The 16,056-nt window shown below is 37.6% G+C and overlaps 1 protein-coding gene across 1 annotated transcript in view; it reads left to right on the top strand.

Moving 5' to 3' along the window:
- Ipo11 (importin 11) overlaps window positions 1-16,056 on the top strand; it is a 182,722-nt gene that overhangs the window by 37,835 nt on the left and 128,831 nt on the right. The window contains exons 6-12 of the mRNA XM_060385692.1: window positions 1,754-1,886; window positions 3,763-3,821; window positions 5,463-5,511; window positions 7,383-7,453; window positions 10,726-10,918; window positions 11,740-11,892; window positions 14,163-14,206. Of these exons, the coding sequence (XP_060241675.1) occupies window positions 1,754-1,886; window positions 3,763-3,821; window positions 5,463-5,511; window positions 7,383-7,453; window positions 10,726-10,918; window positions 11,740-11,892; window positions 14,163-14,206 (702 nt within the window). The remainder of the gene's footprint in view (window positions 1-1,753; window positions 1,887-3,762; window positions 3,822-5,462; window positions 5,512-7,382; window positions 7,454-10,725; window positions 10,919-11,739; window positions 11,893-14,162; window positions 14,207-16,056) is intronic.

The following is a 16,056-nucleotide window of genomic DNA, read 5'->3' as shown; positions in this document are numbered from 1 at the left end:
GGTTTCTATTGCTGTGAAGAGACATTATGACCACTCTTATAATAGAAAACATTTAATTGGGACTGGCTTACAGGTTCAGAGGTCAAGAAGCGTAGCAGTGTGTATGCAGACATGGTGATGGTTAAGGAGCCAAGAGTTCTACAACTGGATTGACAGACAACAGGAAGAAAGAGACACTGGGCCTGAATTGAGCATTTGAAACCTCAAAGCCCACCCCTCAAATGACATGCTAACTCCAAAGCCAGACCTTCTAATAGTGCCACTCCCTGGTGACTAACCATTCAAATCTATAAACCTAGAGGAGCCATTCCTATTCAAACCACCATACATGGCACCAGAAGTAATGCTTAAGAATTAAAATTGTAAAGATATTCTGGGTTTTTTTTGCTACCATTCTTAGAAAACACTTAACAGGAATCTGACATGATTTTAAAATGTACTGGTCGTTCAGTGTGGCTGATTTTTCCTTAATATTTGCCTTCTTAAGAAAATGCCAGTTTCTGTGTGTTTAACTCTCTTTTCAAGCTTAGTCTTGTATTAGTCTATTTGTTTATAATGACAGCCTCTCAATGTGTAGCTCAGCCTGGCCTCAACTGTGAGACTCTCCTTCCTTAGTCTTGTGAATACTAAAGTTGCACGTGTGTACCAATTTACCCAGTTTGATCTTGTTTTAAGTTGGGCTTCTTTTGTTTGTGTTTTGCGATGGAGTCTCAGTGTGTACTACAACCTGGCCTGTGAGTCTCCTGTCTCAGACTCCCTCATCCTGATATTACAAATGAATGCCACCATACCCAGCTGCGGAACTAAAGGATGCTTATCTCTATCGCTTTTTTCATTTTTTCAGTGAGTTTAGCATATGGTAGTAATGGAGACTATGAGAATAAGGTCCTGTGGCTAGTTGAACTAATCCCAAGTTACATTTGTACTGTTTTTTTTAAGGCTGTCTTGGGCTGACCTCATCTCCTGGCATTTCTCTTGCCTCAGCCTCCCGAGTGCTGGGATTATAGTCATGTGCCACGACTGTATTTCTACATCGTGGACATGGGAAAATTGATGGTAGCACTAGTTTGTGCTTTAGAGCGTCACACTGAGAGCCAGGCGCTTACTGCATTCTCAGGGCAGAGCATTCTCAGGGCAGAGTCTGGCGTATGCTTCTGTCCTTCCTCTTCCTTTTTGTGCCAAGGATATGCACCAAGATCCCACGCACAACAGACTGTAGGCAAGTGCGGTGTAAATGAGCCTTTTGCCTGTCCATCAGTCAGTTTTTAAACAGTGGTACAGGTTAGGAATATAGCCAGTGTGGTTTGTATAGTTCTAGCTTTAAATATTTAAACACCATGGATGAAGTTTAACTAACTTTATTGTTTAACATATCAGTATGTATGGCATAACTGAGTGTCCATAAACGATTGCTTTTAAAAAATAGCTTTCAACCCATTAGTGAATGCAAAAGTAAAAGCAAAAATACACAATAGACTGTAAATATAGATATCAATGCAATGAATATTGGTTTAAGAGACTGATTCTTTGAGTATGTTTCTCTGTGTGTGTGTTTAAATCAACAGCCAGTGTATATTATAATCATTACTGTGTATTGTAGTTAAATGTCTTTGAAGTAATCACCATACTTATTTAATTCCTTCAAATCTCATTGGAGATGTGTTTTTCATTGTAAGGCCACAGTGTATTGCTTTTTAGTTGTAATTTATTATGGAAACATGTAACACGTGCAATGTGATGCTTTTTCTTGCAGTTAGCTTCTGGAATTTATAATTTTGCCTGTTCTCTGTGGAATCATCATACGGACACATTCCTGCAGCAGGTTTCTGCTGGCAATGAGGCTGCAGTTCTAAGTTCACTAGAGCGAACACTACTATCATTAAAAGGTACTGTTGAACTTGCTCTGTTCATCTTTGAAATGCCATGCCTCAGCACAGCTGCCAAGTAGTTGCTTCAGACAGATTTCTTTCTTGGTTGCACTTCAGAAGATGGGTTGATTTCTCTGTAAGACAGGAGCTAGAGAGCTTTTTTTCTGTTATAGGAAACTTGTCAAAATATCCATTTCAAATGAATGAGTTGTATGTTACTATGGTTTCAGGCCTCTATGCATGCTTCTTTCATGTGCCTCTACTTTCCCTTTTGTTTATTCTGGGCCCTACTCATATTATGATCTTTTTAACATTCCAGTCCTGCACGCTTGACTGAGTGATGTCTTTCAAGTCTCTTTTCTTTAAAATTTCTCTAAAACTGATCTAAGGCCTCCCTCAAATTTAAGAGATGGCAGTAGGGATGTTCTTTTGGCCTATGCTTTCCTATAATGTGCTTGTAAGCATTCTTATAGCATCATTTCCATTTACCTTCCATGAACCAACTTCCTTATCTTACTGAATAAAGCCTGTTATTTACCTCCTCACCCACACATTTGTTATCACTCTCTACCCAGTTTTCTTCCTGAAACCAGTTCTGGTGGCTAAAGCTCTGGTTTTCGTTTTTGGACTTATCTCATAGAACTTGTCTTTCTCTTCCTGAACTGCGGTTTGGGTTTGCATTCTTGACAGTTCTATGTAGAAGGTCTGTAGTCACACCTGGCACTATACGTTGGAATCTTACTGTACACTCTTAGCACTCTCCTAGTGCATCACTTACATGAATTGACTAGACTGTGGGTACAATCCCCAAATGTGAGCCCATCTTGGTGAGATCTGGGAACAAAGTGTGAATGATTTTTAAAGGACTGCCAACACTTTAAGAAGTTGGGTTATAAACAGTCACATTCTGAGCTTAATTTAAAAACAAAACAAACAAACAAACAAAAACCCACAGGCAGACTGGGAATTCAGTATATAGGTAGCTCAGGCTGGACTTGAACTCACAGAAATCTCTCTGCTTTCTGAGTTTCGGGATTAAATATATGCTCCCCCACACCCAGCCTAAATTTAATTTTTATTATGGTTTTTAGACTCATGGACACCATCTAATAGGTAATTCCATAGTAATATAGATAACAATGCTTATCTAATAAAGTGGCTTTCAATTTTGGCCTGGGCTGGGATGAGGCCCAAAGTTAGTGTGTTGCCTGGTGTTCAAGAGGCCCTGGTTTTACCCTCTTCTTCCAGATTTTCTCATGCTCTCATCCTTGTAGAATTATGCGGTTTTACATATTGTATATTATTGACTCCTTTAGTAACTACGAAGTCAGATATAGTAACCACATTTTCCATGAGGAAAGTAGATATAAAATTGCCCAAAGTAATACAGTTACAGATAATGGAGAAAGGCATATCTTACTAGCTCTTACTCAAAATCCATTACTGTAATTGTCTCTGTGCACAAGGTTTTTAGATATTATATGATGTAGAACTTACAATTGAGCATTCTAGTCTGTTCCAGATATGGAAAGAGTTTAGTTTTCCATTGGTTTTAGGAGACACATTATGTTTCATACCGCCTAAAGTTGAAGTTCTTAGTTGTATTTAAAAATTTTTAAGAATGAATTACCCACAATTTCAAAATAAGTTGTATTAACAGTTATATATCTAGTATAGCTCTATGTGAGAACAAACACTGCATATTTTGTTGAGGAGAACTAAGCTTTGTACTTACCCAAATGACTAGGGGTTACCTGTCTTTATCTACTAGCTGAGAAGACATATTTTTGAGCTTGGTTGAGTTTTGTTATTCAGATTTATTATACTTATGATTGTAATAGAATAATAAAATATGAAGAAGTACCATTCAAATAAAACTTCCTTTGCTTTTCAGTGCTGCGGAAGTTAACTGTGAATGGATTTGTGGAACCTCATAAGAATATGGAAGTGATGGTAAGAAACAGAAAAGATTTATGACAAGTGCCCTTTTGAAAGTGTTAAGTTTTTCTGACTGTCTTACAACATACTATTTTTATCTGGCATTGATTTGGAACAGTTTTTAATTAAGTGGTCATCTAGGTTTTTGTCATTCTTTGTATGTTACAGTGAATTTTATAGTTGTCTGTTTTCACCATATCATGGTAGTTGTTATATGAAGGAGGGGAAATGGGCCTAGAGTATTTTTCAATTTATCAGGTACACTAACAGTGCTAATTTCAATTGAAGTTGAAGTAAACCCCTATGTATTTGAATATTTTAACAGTATTAATTGGTACATTCTAATAGTCAAGTCTTTGATATTTTAAAAAATCAAATATTTCTCTCTTCATATCAGTAATACATGGTCTTTACAAGAAGTTTGATGAAAACATACAGAAGCCTTAGGTAAAGTTAGTTGTAAGGTATTTACCTTTACATATGTGAGGTCCTATATTTGAGGTCCTATATTTGACTCCTAGCACTGCAAAATGAAAATCCTTGTTTTAGTTACCATTCTATTGCTGTGATCAAACACTATGATCAAAGCAACATATAAAAGAAGGTATTTTCGTGGGCTTATGGTTTCAGAAGATTAGAGTCCATGATGAAGCAAAGGCATGGTAACAGGAACAGCTGAGAGTTCATATCTGGATGTACAAGCAGGAGGCAGAGAAGGACACTGGGAATGGTACAAGTCTTTTGAAACAGATACCTCTTCCACTAAGACTACACCTCCCTCCTAATCTTTCACTAACAGTTCCACTAACTAGGTACCAAGTATTTAAACATATAAGCACAGGGACCATTCTCATTTAAACTGTCACAACCCAAAAACTGTGTTTTGGAGCAGCAGTAGGAGCAAGCTTGCACCTGACTGTCAGGCAGCAGTTTAGGGAGAGTCTGTGGGCCTGGTATGGACGTTTGAATCCTCCAAAGCCCATACCTGCAAGCCCATACCCATTGACACCGTCCCCCAAGGTCACACCTGATCTTTCCGCCAACTGGGAAGCAGTGAGACTATTGGCACCACTGTCATTCATGCCGCCAAGGCTGGACACATTCACTGTTGATGTGTAGCCACCTATTTTTTCTCCTCTGCAAAAGTATATAACTATGTGATTTCTATTTAAATATAAATTGGTTTTCATGATAAGTTTAGCTCACTTTACATGTTCATGGAGATTGTGGAGTTGAAGGAGGTAGTGATAGGTTTAATTGGGCTTTAGGATCCCGTAAAACATATCGTAGAGGTTAACTATTATATTCTTGGCGCAGGCTTGTTTATAATAGTTAGTTGTTGCTGGGCATGGTACACACCTGTAATGTCAATTTCTTGCAAACTCGAGGCCAGATTGAATGCCTTAGCAAGACCATATCTCAAAATTAAAAGGGGTGGAAGTGTAGTTTAGTGACATGGCATTGGCCTAGCATATGTTAAGGCCTAGTATGCTAAGCCTTGAATTAGCATGTTGGGCTTCTAGGCATGTATGGCCACAGCTAACCCTCTCAGGTACTTTTTTAAAAGCTGTGCTAGATGCTTTAGTATCCTTGACAAAAAGCATAGGGTTATGTTTCAAACAGAATACAGAGATTTTAAAATATATTCTTTTCTAGGGTTTTTTACATGGAATATTTGAACGTCTAAAACAGTTTTTGGAGTGCAGTAAGTATTTCCATTACACTTTTGACTGTAGAACTACGTTCATTACTGTTTATCCATTATTTATTAGTAGCTTTTATTAACGAGGACTAATATAGATTAGTGAATTAGTCCTAATTCATCAACAGCTTGCAAATTTGTACTTGCAAATCTGTAGACAGTGATTTGTTTCAGTATCACATTTGTATAGTCTGAGTGAGGCTTCAGTAGGTGGACAGATCCTTTATGTGGCTAGAATTAATATCTTAGGATTTGGTAACTAGCTATTGAGGCTAGATCAGAAGCTGAGTTTTGTGTCCTTATACCTGTCCTATCCCCGAGTACAGAGGAAACTCTTCTAAAGCTGTGTTGTGTGTCCATTCCTTCCTTTAACTACTGCTACCCTAGTCATGATGATTTGGCAATATTTGTTTCATAATAAGTGAATACTATGTGCCAAATGCTATTTAGATTCTTATAGATTATTTCTCTTAGTGTGGTTTATATATCACTGTGATATTGAGGTCCTTAAATTAAACTATACCCCATAAAGAAAATGTTTGTGTTGTACTTTTATTGGTGACCTGTCTTCCTGTCCCACCCATATTTGTTATTGAGAATATCTTTGCTCAGGATGCACTTTTATTTGTGTGTATGTGTGCATGTGCACATGGGTGCACATGTGCATGCATGCGTGTACTATGAGTATATTCAAACACTTGCTATCTGACTCTTAATCTCATTTGTAGAGGTTGTTGCTTACCTTATACTTGTCGTTTTTAATTTAGCAAATTCTTAATTTAATTCGTTGCTAGGCATTTATTTGTATCATGCAGGTAATTTTTAAGAACAGGTCACTTTGTTCTGGTTATCACCCAGAGGATAGTTAGTAGAAGTTAGTTGAATGAGGAAAGTGTCAAGGCAGATTATAGAGAGTGATGAGAGAGCAAAGGAACTGACGGGCTGATAGACATCATTTTGAATGTACAAAAGTAAGTAGAGAAGTTTTTAGAATAAATTTATTGTATGCTAAAATAATAATGAATACTTTATTCTTTGGGTGCTTTGTATTGAAAGGTGCTTCAAATACAGCTGATTTAGTCTTCAAAAATGTGATTTATAATTTGTTGCTAAAATTGTTATCACTTTATTTAAAAATGTGTTCACTTAGGATGATCTTTTCTAGTTCTATCCATTTGCCTGAAAATTTTTCATTGTTTTTAATAGCCGAGTAGTATTCCATTACATAAATGTGCCACAGTTTAAATATTTTGATTTCTAAAAATTTGTTTATTAATTTATTTATTATGATTTATTCACATTGTATCCTCACTGTAGCCCCCTCCCTCCTAGTCTCACCTACTCTCCCTCTTCTCCCCTATGCCCTTTCCTTAGTCCCCTGATAGGGGAGGACCTCCTCCCCTTCTATCTGACCCTAACCTAACACTATGACTGGTACTCTGCTAAGCTTGCAGATGTAGCCCATGGTAGCTCAGTCTCCATGTGGGTACCCTAGTAAGGGGACAGGGGCTATCTCTAACATGGACTCTGTTGCCCACTGTTTGATCATTTCCCGCCTGCATGGGGTGGGGGGCCATTGCCAGGCCATAAAGGAAGTAGATGCAGGCGGTCCTAATGAGACTTGAAGGGCTGGGGCCAGGGCAAGAAGAGGTAGGGAAGAGGGGAGGGGGAGAGGAAGGAAGGGTGGGGTCTGCAGTCGGGATATATAATGAATAAATTATAAAAAAATAAATTAAAATTAAAAACGTTTTATTAGGAACAAATTTTGTTACTGATTTTTTCAATCATGAATTTCTTATGTGAAATATTTTTATTAAACTTGATTTTTTTTGTGAATTTATAACTATTAAAAACTTGAATTGTATTCTTAATAGGCAGAAGTATAGGTACAGATAATGTGTGTCGAGATAGACTGGAAAAGACCATCATTCTTTTTACTAAAGTGGTAAGTGTTCTTTTTCTGTTAAGTATTTGTTTTTTCAAGTATAATACACCCTCACATTTAGAAAGGAAATATATTTGTAATAGTTTTTTCTTTACTGAAAGGAAACTTAGGTTGGAGTTGTCATTGGAAAACTGAAAGTCACCTTTGTATCTTTAAACTTGAAGAGCATGTATAGTGATTAAATTTAAATACCGAATGTCATTAGTCATCATGTTAAAAAAAAATCAATTCTAGCTGGTTATGTAGTGGTTGACGGCTTTCCTAGTATGCACTAAACTTTTGGTTATGTTATCAGAACTGGGAAAAGAAAATCAAGCATAATTAGTGTTAGGAAAGTTTATTTTTCTAAAGTCCATTATTCTTAGATCTAGAGAAAGCAGAAAAACAAAACAAAACATCACAAAAAAGGAAGTAGCAACTCAGCCAGAACTGGATCAGAAGTTGGCAGCTATAATGTGACAAAGTACAGTTAAAATGAATATAGATTAGCATCACAACTCAGTTTATGGTTGTACTGTATTAGGCAATACATATAAATGCCTGATAAAGTTAAGTTTTATATAATGTTATATGGAAATTGGGGTTTGGAGAATTGGAAGAAATTAAAAGACTTGTGTGGTATCACTTAGGAAGGCCTGTTTGCACAAACAAAATAGTTACTTGAAGATGATCAGAATATGTTTTTCCTTTTATTGATGCGTGTTAGGGCTAGTTCGATTTGAAGGTTGGTTGTCTTCATTTTTACCATACTAGGTAGGATCAGCCATCAAAATGAAATCAGTTAAACCTTTAAAAACCCAATATACAGCTGACTTATTATATCTGTATGTACATACACTTGCATGTATGTATGTACATACGTATGTATCTATCCATATCTGTCTGTCTGTCTATTCTGAGGCAGGGTCTTTGTGTAGCTTTGGCAGTCCTAGAACCCACTACGTAGAAGGCCTACCTAGCCTCAAACTCACAGAGATCTGCTTACCTCTGCTTCCCAGAGTGCTGGGATTAAACACATGTGCCACCCTGCCCGTCTTGACTTAGAACCTTAACACAAAGCAAACTAAAAGGGTGGAGTTAAGTCAGAGGGTCAGGGTGCATCACCAACAGCTGCCTGCTTCTCTGCTTGTGTATAGCTGCTGAGGGAGATTCCTTTCTTAAAGGGTTCTATCAGGAAATGTAAGAGGAATGCTAGAATGCCATCATTTTGTGATTCCTAGGGAGGGAACAGATCCAGGGAGCCATCATCCCTGGTTGTTTGCATGGAGAATGAAAGGCTGCTAACAAGCTTTGGGTGCTCTGTCATCAGCTGGCCTTGCACACAGTCTGTCTTAGAAACATGCCGAATTATAAGCCTTTTGGGTTTCTTTGTTCTCTTAGGTTTGTAATTTATTCTACTTTTTAGAACATGTTGACAGCAGTAACTTCACTTAGGAAATTTATAGTCCTAATTTCCAAACTTTAAAAATCTTAACAGGTCAAATGTTGGTCCAAATAGAATTGAATATCTGAGTCCTCATGAAGTCACCTCTTACCTTCAGCAACTGTCAATGCACAGTTATTGACATATTGTATATATGTCAATCCCCCTTTTTTTTTTAAGGCAGTGTCACACTATGTACTTTTAGCTGGCCTAGAACTTACCATGTTGTCCATGCTGGCCTTGAACTCTTGCCTGTGACTGTACTGAGATTAAAGGTGTGCTCTTCTCTCTGATCTCTCTTATGTTCATACTTCTCCTTACCTTTGCTGATTATGTTAAAGCAAATCCTAGATAAGATTCCAATAACATCAGTTAGCCAGCCTACTCACCTGCCTGTCATCCATCCATCCATCCATCCATCCATCCATCCATCCATCCATCCATCCATCCATCCGTTCTTCCATCAACGACACTAGGGTTTCATGTGGCCATTATGGTTTTGGAGTTGATGTTTAGCTTGAACCTCTGATCCTCTTCCCTCTGTTTCCCATGTGCCGACTACAGGTGTGCGCCACCACCCTGGGGACCTTTTTTGCCCCCTTTCTACTTGTTTGTTGAGCTAACAATTACTTTCATGTAGCATCTTTTTAAAAAGAGGACATTTATTTATTTGGGATGGGGGCGAGCCTGCCATGGGTCACATATGGAGGTTAGTAGAGGACTAACAGAAGTTGGTTCTCTTCTTTTACTGTGTAGGTCTTGTGTAGATTGAACTCAGGCCTTCAGGTTTGGCAGCAGGTTTTACCTGCTGAGCTGTCTTGTTAGCCCCTCTTGTGTGTGGCTTTCGCTACTTGTTTCCCCACATGTTGTTTAACATATTCTTTTGCTCCACAGTCGTCTTCTCCTGTGTTTCTAATACATTTGTAGTTAGGTATAGATGTGGTCTCGTTCAGGTCATCTGCAATGGAAGAGGCTATGAGAAGACTACTTCCTGGATGGTACTGTGTGTCTAATACAACCTCATATCAAGAAGACAACATCTGGCTGTCTGTGTGCGTGGTTGGATTGATGAGTGAGCTTTCATAGCTCTTGGGCAGCCTTCCTACTGTCCGTGTGAACAGCTGCTGATGACCGCAGTCTAGATCCACTATTTTCCCAGAACTTACAGAGCAATAGCATTCTAATTCCATCACTTCGTTTGCATTCTTTAGCTGTAATGCTTCTGTAAAGAGAAATGTCCTCTTTACAGATATAACTACTTGTTATATCAAAATATGGTTCATAGAAAAGGCAGTCTTAATTTTTTAATGGCTTCCTCTTTTAAAAAGCCTGCATTATGTACTCAATTTTTTTTATATTATATTTACTCGTTGTTACCAGATTAACTATGATGGCATCTTTTTGGTTACTTTATTAGAAATACAAGAAAATTCTGGGCCTGAAGAGATGGCTCAGCATTTAAAAGAACACTGGCTGTTCCTCTAGAGGACCAAGGTTCAAGTCCCAGCACCCATATGGCAGCTCACAAATGTCTGTAACTACAGTTCCAGAGCATCCATCTCACTAGGTGTACATATGATGCACCTATCAGTGCATGTAGGCAAAATACCCATACACATAAAGTAAAATAAATTTAAAGAAAAAGAGATAGTAAATCTTTTATGAGGTGTAGCTTAGGAAAAATCTGTGATTTGTGCTACAGTCTAAGAAGGTTATAGTGTATGTAAAGCTGGCATGGAGTTCAATGAAGGTTTACAACTAGCTAAACATTTATTAGCAAATTAATAGTTGGAGTAATAGATTCTAGAAAGATTTTGTACAAAATACCAATCTATTTTTTTCTTTATAGCTCTTGGACTTCTTGGATCAGCATCCCATTTCATTTACTCCTCTAATTCAGAGATCACTGGAGTTTTCTGTAAGCTATGTTTTTACTGAAGTTGGTGAAGGCGTCACATTTGAGCGATTCATTGTCCAGTGCATGAATCTTATTAAGATGATTGTCAAAAATTATGCTTACAAGCCATCCAAAAATTTTGAAGGTAATACTCCACTGATTTATTTTTTAATCCAAGTGTGGTATAATTACTGTTTTGATACAATTTTCTTGGAATTCATTATAGTCTGGAAAGCAAACTTGCTGGTATGTGGAATGAGAAATACTTTACAATTTAATTTGTGAATAGTTTCTTTTTTAAAGATTTATTTATTATTTATACAGTATTCAGTCTGCATGTATACCTCCACGCCAGATGAGGGCACCAGATTTCATTATAGATGGTTGTGAGCCACCATGTGGTTGCTGGGAATTGAACTCAGGACCTCTGGAAGAACAGCCAGTGCTCTTAACCTCTGAGCCATCTCTCCAGCCCCTTGAATACTGCTTTTTAAAAAGCGAAATCATTTATATTTACTGAGCTGTCTTGTAGCACAGTAGGTGATTTGAAACTTACATAATTTAAGAATTGCATTCCACAATAGCTACTACAGCTCCTGTTGTACTTATTATTTAAGGGTGAATTGATTGTAGACAAGGCTGAATTGTATGCTGTGTTATTTGGAATGCTTTCATATGTAGGTGTCAAGACCAATGATGAAGTCTTGTAGTGAGGAGGGAAGGAGAGGGCAAGAAAGAGATAGTTGGGAGGAATAACGGTTGTGTATAAACTGTAGTGGTTAAGATGAGCTGGATTCATGTATTACAGACAAGGAAAGAGTACTTTTCAAATGTGTTCATAATAAATACAAAGAGATTCATACCCACATATTCTTTTCTGCTCAAAGTATGTTCTTTATTTCAGTTATATGATCCAGCTTAGAGGGAACAGCTGTATTCTTAACTGGGACATTTTATTTTTTCTAGATAGCAGCCCTGAAACGCTTGAAGCCCATAAGATTAAGATGGCATTCTTCACCTATCCCACGTTGACAGAGATATGTCGACGATTAGTCTCTCATTATTTTTTATTAACCGAAGAAGAACTGACCATGTGGGAGGAAGATCCAGAAGGCTTTAGTAAGAATTGGTTTTTCAGTTTTCACATGACTCATCACTCTCTTTCATAAAAAAAAAAAAAAAAAAATAAGTGTTTGAATGATAGGAACAAAACATGGCATTAAAAAATTTATTTATTTTATGTGCATTGGTGTTTTGCCTACATATATGTCTGTGAGAGGGTGTCAGGTCTTAGAGTTACAGACAGTTGTGAGTTTCCAGGTGGGTGCTGGGAATTGAACCTGTGTCCTTTGGAAAAGGAGTCAGTGCTCTTAACTGCTGAGCCATCTTGCCAGTCCCAAAAAATGGCATTTTAAAGATAGCATTTCTGATCTGGTCTTCCCCTTCTGCCTGCTGTTTTATTTATTTATTTTGAGGTAGGGTGGTACTGTGTAGCTCTTGCTGTCCACCTGCCCGTTTCTAGCTGCATGCATCACTAACCCTAGCTGTAATCTTGGCTTTTAAAATCCAGTTTGGAGTTTCAGTGCTCAAGTTGGCTGGTGTATGCTGCTGTGCACTTCTGTTTCTCTCATTCATCCTTTTGAACAAAGTGAGAAGTAGAAAATAAGTTACTTATTTAGATACATTACATAGTTTTTTTTGTTTTTTTTTTTTCTGAAAAGAGACCTTTAAAGGACAGCCAGGGCTACACTAAGAAACATGTCTCAAAAAACAAAACAAAACAAAACACCAAAACAAACCAAAAAAGAAAGAAAAAGAAAAAAATAATAGCTTTCCTTATGTAGTTTAGAATGAAAATATGAAATTACCTACTTATCAGGTCAGTTTCTAGTCTGTAACTATATATTTGTATATTAATTTTTATGTGAAACTATAGGTGCTTTATATTGAACTCAGGCCTCACAAATACCGAGCATGTCTTCTACCCCAAGCCTATTTTTTAAAATTGCATTTTATTATCAGTGTATATGTGTCCATGTGCCTGCACAGTTAGAGGTTCGTTCCTTCTACATGCTAGGTCTTAGGGATGAAACTCTGCTTTCAATCTTGGTGATAAGCACCGTTACCATATGAACCAACTTGAATGCTATTTTCCTTTGTCTCCATATTTCTTAACAGTTCTGTCTAAATTTTGTACGTGATAGATAAGTAGCAAAAGTCTGCCAAGATTCATGTTCTAGAAAAGAAACCTGTATCTAATAAAATGTCTGTGTGAGGCTGCAGAGATGGCTCACTGAATAAAGTTTACCACGAGGAATGTGGGGACCAGGGCTTGGATCTTTAGAACCCATGTAGAAACACAGGGACGTAATGGCCCACCTGTAATCCCAGGGTCCAAAATGCAGAGATAGCAAATTAATTCCTGGAGCAAACTTGTTAACTAGACTCGCCTAAATGGGGAGCTCTGGGCCACATGAGACCTGCTTCACTGTATAAGGTGGACAGTTAGTAAAGAAACCACCTCATAGCAAGCCACCTTGCCACACACGTTACACTTGTATACACTTATGCACTCTCACTTCAATGAGCACACATAACACTGAAATTTGCATGCACATGTACACATACACAGTGCTTCTGTGTAAATCCCTATGGCTGCACCCAGACACAGGGGCCTTTAGCCTCTTTAGGCTTTGGTTACATACACATACTTAGTTGCACATACAGAGATACATACAAAGTTACACTTTTGAGGACATTTGTCCTCTCTGTTACTACTTAGTAGTTACTTTAAGCTATTTAGGAAATGGAATATTACATTGAATAGTGCATCTTCTTTTTTTTCCTAACTAGAAACTAATTTTTTTCTTAATGTAGTCTATATAATTTTAGAGTGTGTGAATGAACTTTGAATGTTGAATCCTTAGAGCTTTCTCTGTTTATTTTTTCAGGGGTGTTTTATTCTAAGTCCTAAAATACTTTTACTTGAACTTTAAATATACAAAGAAAATGTATGGGAAGTATGACCAGTTTTAGCTTGAGAATCATGACTGCAACCATCACAGTGATTTTCAGGTTGTCACAGTAGCGTGTTGTGTATTGGCAAGTACAGGAAGTTTGGCATTCTTCCACTAAGAACATTTTTTTTAACCTATAAGTTTTTTTTTTCCTGGAAAGCAAGAGTGCTCATAAGGAAATGAATGAGGAATTCATGGAGATTTTAAAGTACACAAATGTGGTTTGTAGCTGCAGGAAAGGAATCTATGTAATCTGTTTTCAAGGATGTGCATCTAGTGTTAGGTTTTCAGACAATTCAAGAAGTGTTATGCTTTTGGAATGATCACTTTGGTGTTTTTGGAGAGCATCATTTGTTGTGTTTTTAATTGCAGCAGTGGAAGAAACAGGAGGAGACTCTTGGAAATACAGTTTGAGGGTGAGTATTGATGGAAAGAAAACACTAGAGTGTTGCTGAAGAAGCCACACTTTGAGTTGGACAGAGTTAACTGCTTGTAATTGCAAACGTATTCCAGAGAAAGTTAATTAAATTATGGATGTACTCTGAAGTTTTCATTTTATTAGGATGGGGATAGTGGACTGTTACTTCTTTGTTAATAACTTGCTTGAGAAATTATTTTCATTGTACAAATAGAAAACATTTAAATGAAATCTGCCACTTTTGCACTGGAATGATCCCTTTTATATATATATATTTTATAAAGTTCTTTTTGATACCTTGCTGTTTTCTGTTTAGTTATTTGGTTTGATTTTTTTTTTTTAAGGCAGGGTTTTTCTGCATAGGCCTGGCTGTCCTGGAACTTGCACTGTAGACCAGCCTGGCCTCAAACTCAAAGAGATCTGTCTGCCTCTGCTTCATGAGTTCTAGGACTAAAGGCATGTGCTGCAACCACCTGGCTTGATCTTACTTTAAAAAATTTTTTTAAATTTATTTTACATATGTGAGTGCTCTGCATGTACACCTGCATGCCAGAAGAGGAGGGTGCCAGATCCCAGGATAGATGGTTGTGAGCCACCATGAGGTAGCTGGGAATTGAACTCAGGACCTCTGGAAGTGCAGACAGTGCTTGTAGCCATTGGCTCCTTCTCCAGCCCTTGATCTTGCTTTTTAAAATAAAGTATTTTTTAAGTGTTTAACAGTTTTACACACCAATTTAGTAATATACTATATTACTCTTACCACTTAGTATGATCAGCTTATTGCTTTCAGTTACAGGGTACTTTTAAAACATATTTACTGACAATGTGAAAATATTTTCTTTAGGAATATTTGTAAAATGAGGTTATTAAGCTGTTCTTTGTTAATTTTTCTTTTTTACATAACTTGCTAATTTTTGTGTGTTCTGGTTTTTGGGAAGATGGGGTGGGGTGATTGGATTTCGTAGCGTAGAACAGGCTAGCCTTGAACTTGAAAAGTTACGCCTGTTTCTGCTCCTAATCCTTTGGGATTAAAGACATGTGCCTACTACTGTACATGGCTGTTTTTATTTGTTTGTTTTTGCTTCTATTTTAAATAGTTTGTTATTTAGAGACAAGGTCTTACCGTATAATCCTGGCTGGTTTGGAACTCACCATGAAAACCGGGCTGGCTTTGTTCAGAGAGCTTCCTGCCTTTCTCAAGTGCTGGCATGCTCAGCAAGACTGACTGACTGAATGAATGATTCCTTCCCTCCTTCCTTCCTTCCTTCCTTCCTTCCTTCCTTCCTTCCTTCCTTCCTTCCTTCCTTCCTTCTCTCTTCACTTACTAATTAATCAAATAATTTATATATAAAACAGGGTTTCTCTGTGTAGCCTTGGATGTCCTGGAATGCACTTTGCAGACAAGCTGTCTTTGAACTTACAGAGCTCTGTCTGCTTCTGACTCCCAAGTGCTGGGATTGAAGGCATGCACCATTATTTCCCGGCTATGATTATTTTTCTTTTAAAGTGTGTATGTGTAGGTGTAGGTTTATGCATATCAGTGTAGTGCCTGGGAGACCAGAAGATGGTGTTGAATCCCTCTAGGGCTGGAGGTATGGGCAGTTGTGAACTGCCTGGCATGGATGACTTTTAAAACGAATTTAAGAAAATGTGTATGTACATTTTCCTTGCATGTATTTTGTGCACTCCATGTGTGCCCCCTATCCTAGGAGGCCAGAAGTTGGTGCTGGATGCTCTGGAACTGGTGTTGCAGAGGGTTGTTACCTCCATGCTGGCAGTCAGACCTGGATTCTCCAGAAGAGAAGCAATGCTCTTAACCTCTGACCCATTTCTCAGGCCCATGACTCA

Source organism: Meriones unguiculatus, chromosome 6 (assembly GCF_030254825.1).
Source record: "Meriones unguiculatus strain TT.TT164.6M chromosome 6, Bangor_MerUng_6.1, whole genome shotgun sequence".
Classification (NCBI taxonomy): Eukaryota; Metazoa; Chordata; class Mammalia; order Rodentia; family Muridae; genus Meriones; species Meriones unguiculatus.
Note: the sequence above shows the minus strand (reverse complement) of the source record. Positions and strands in the feature narration are given on the sequence as shown.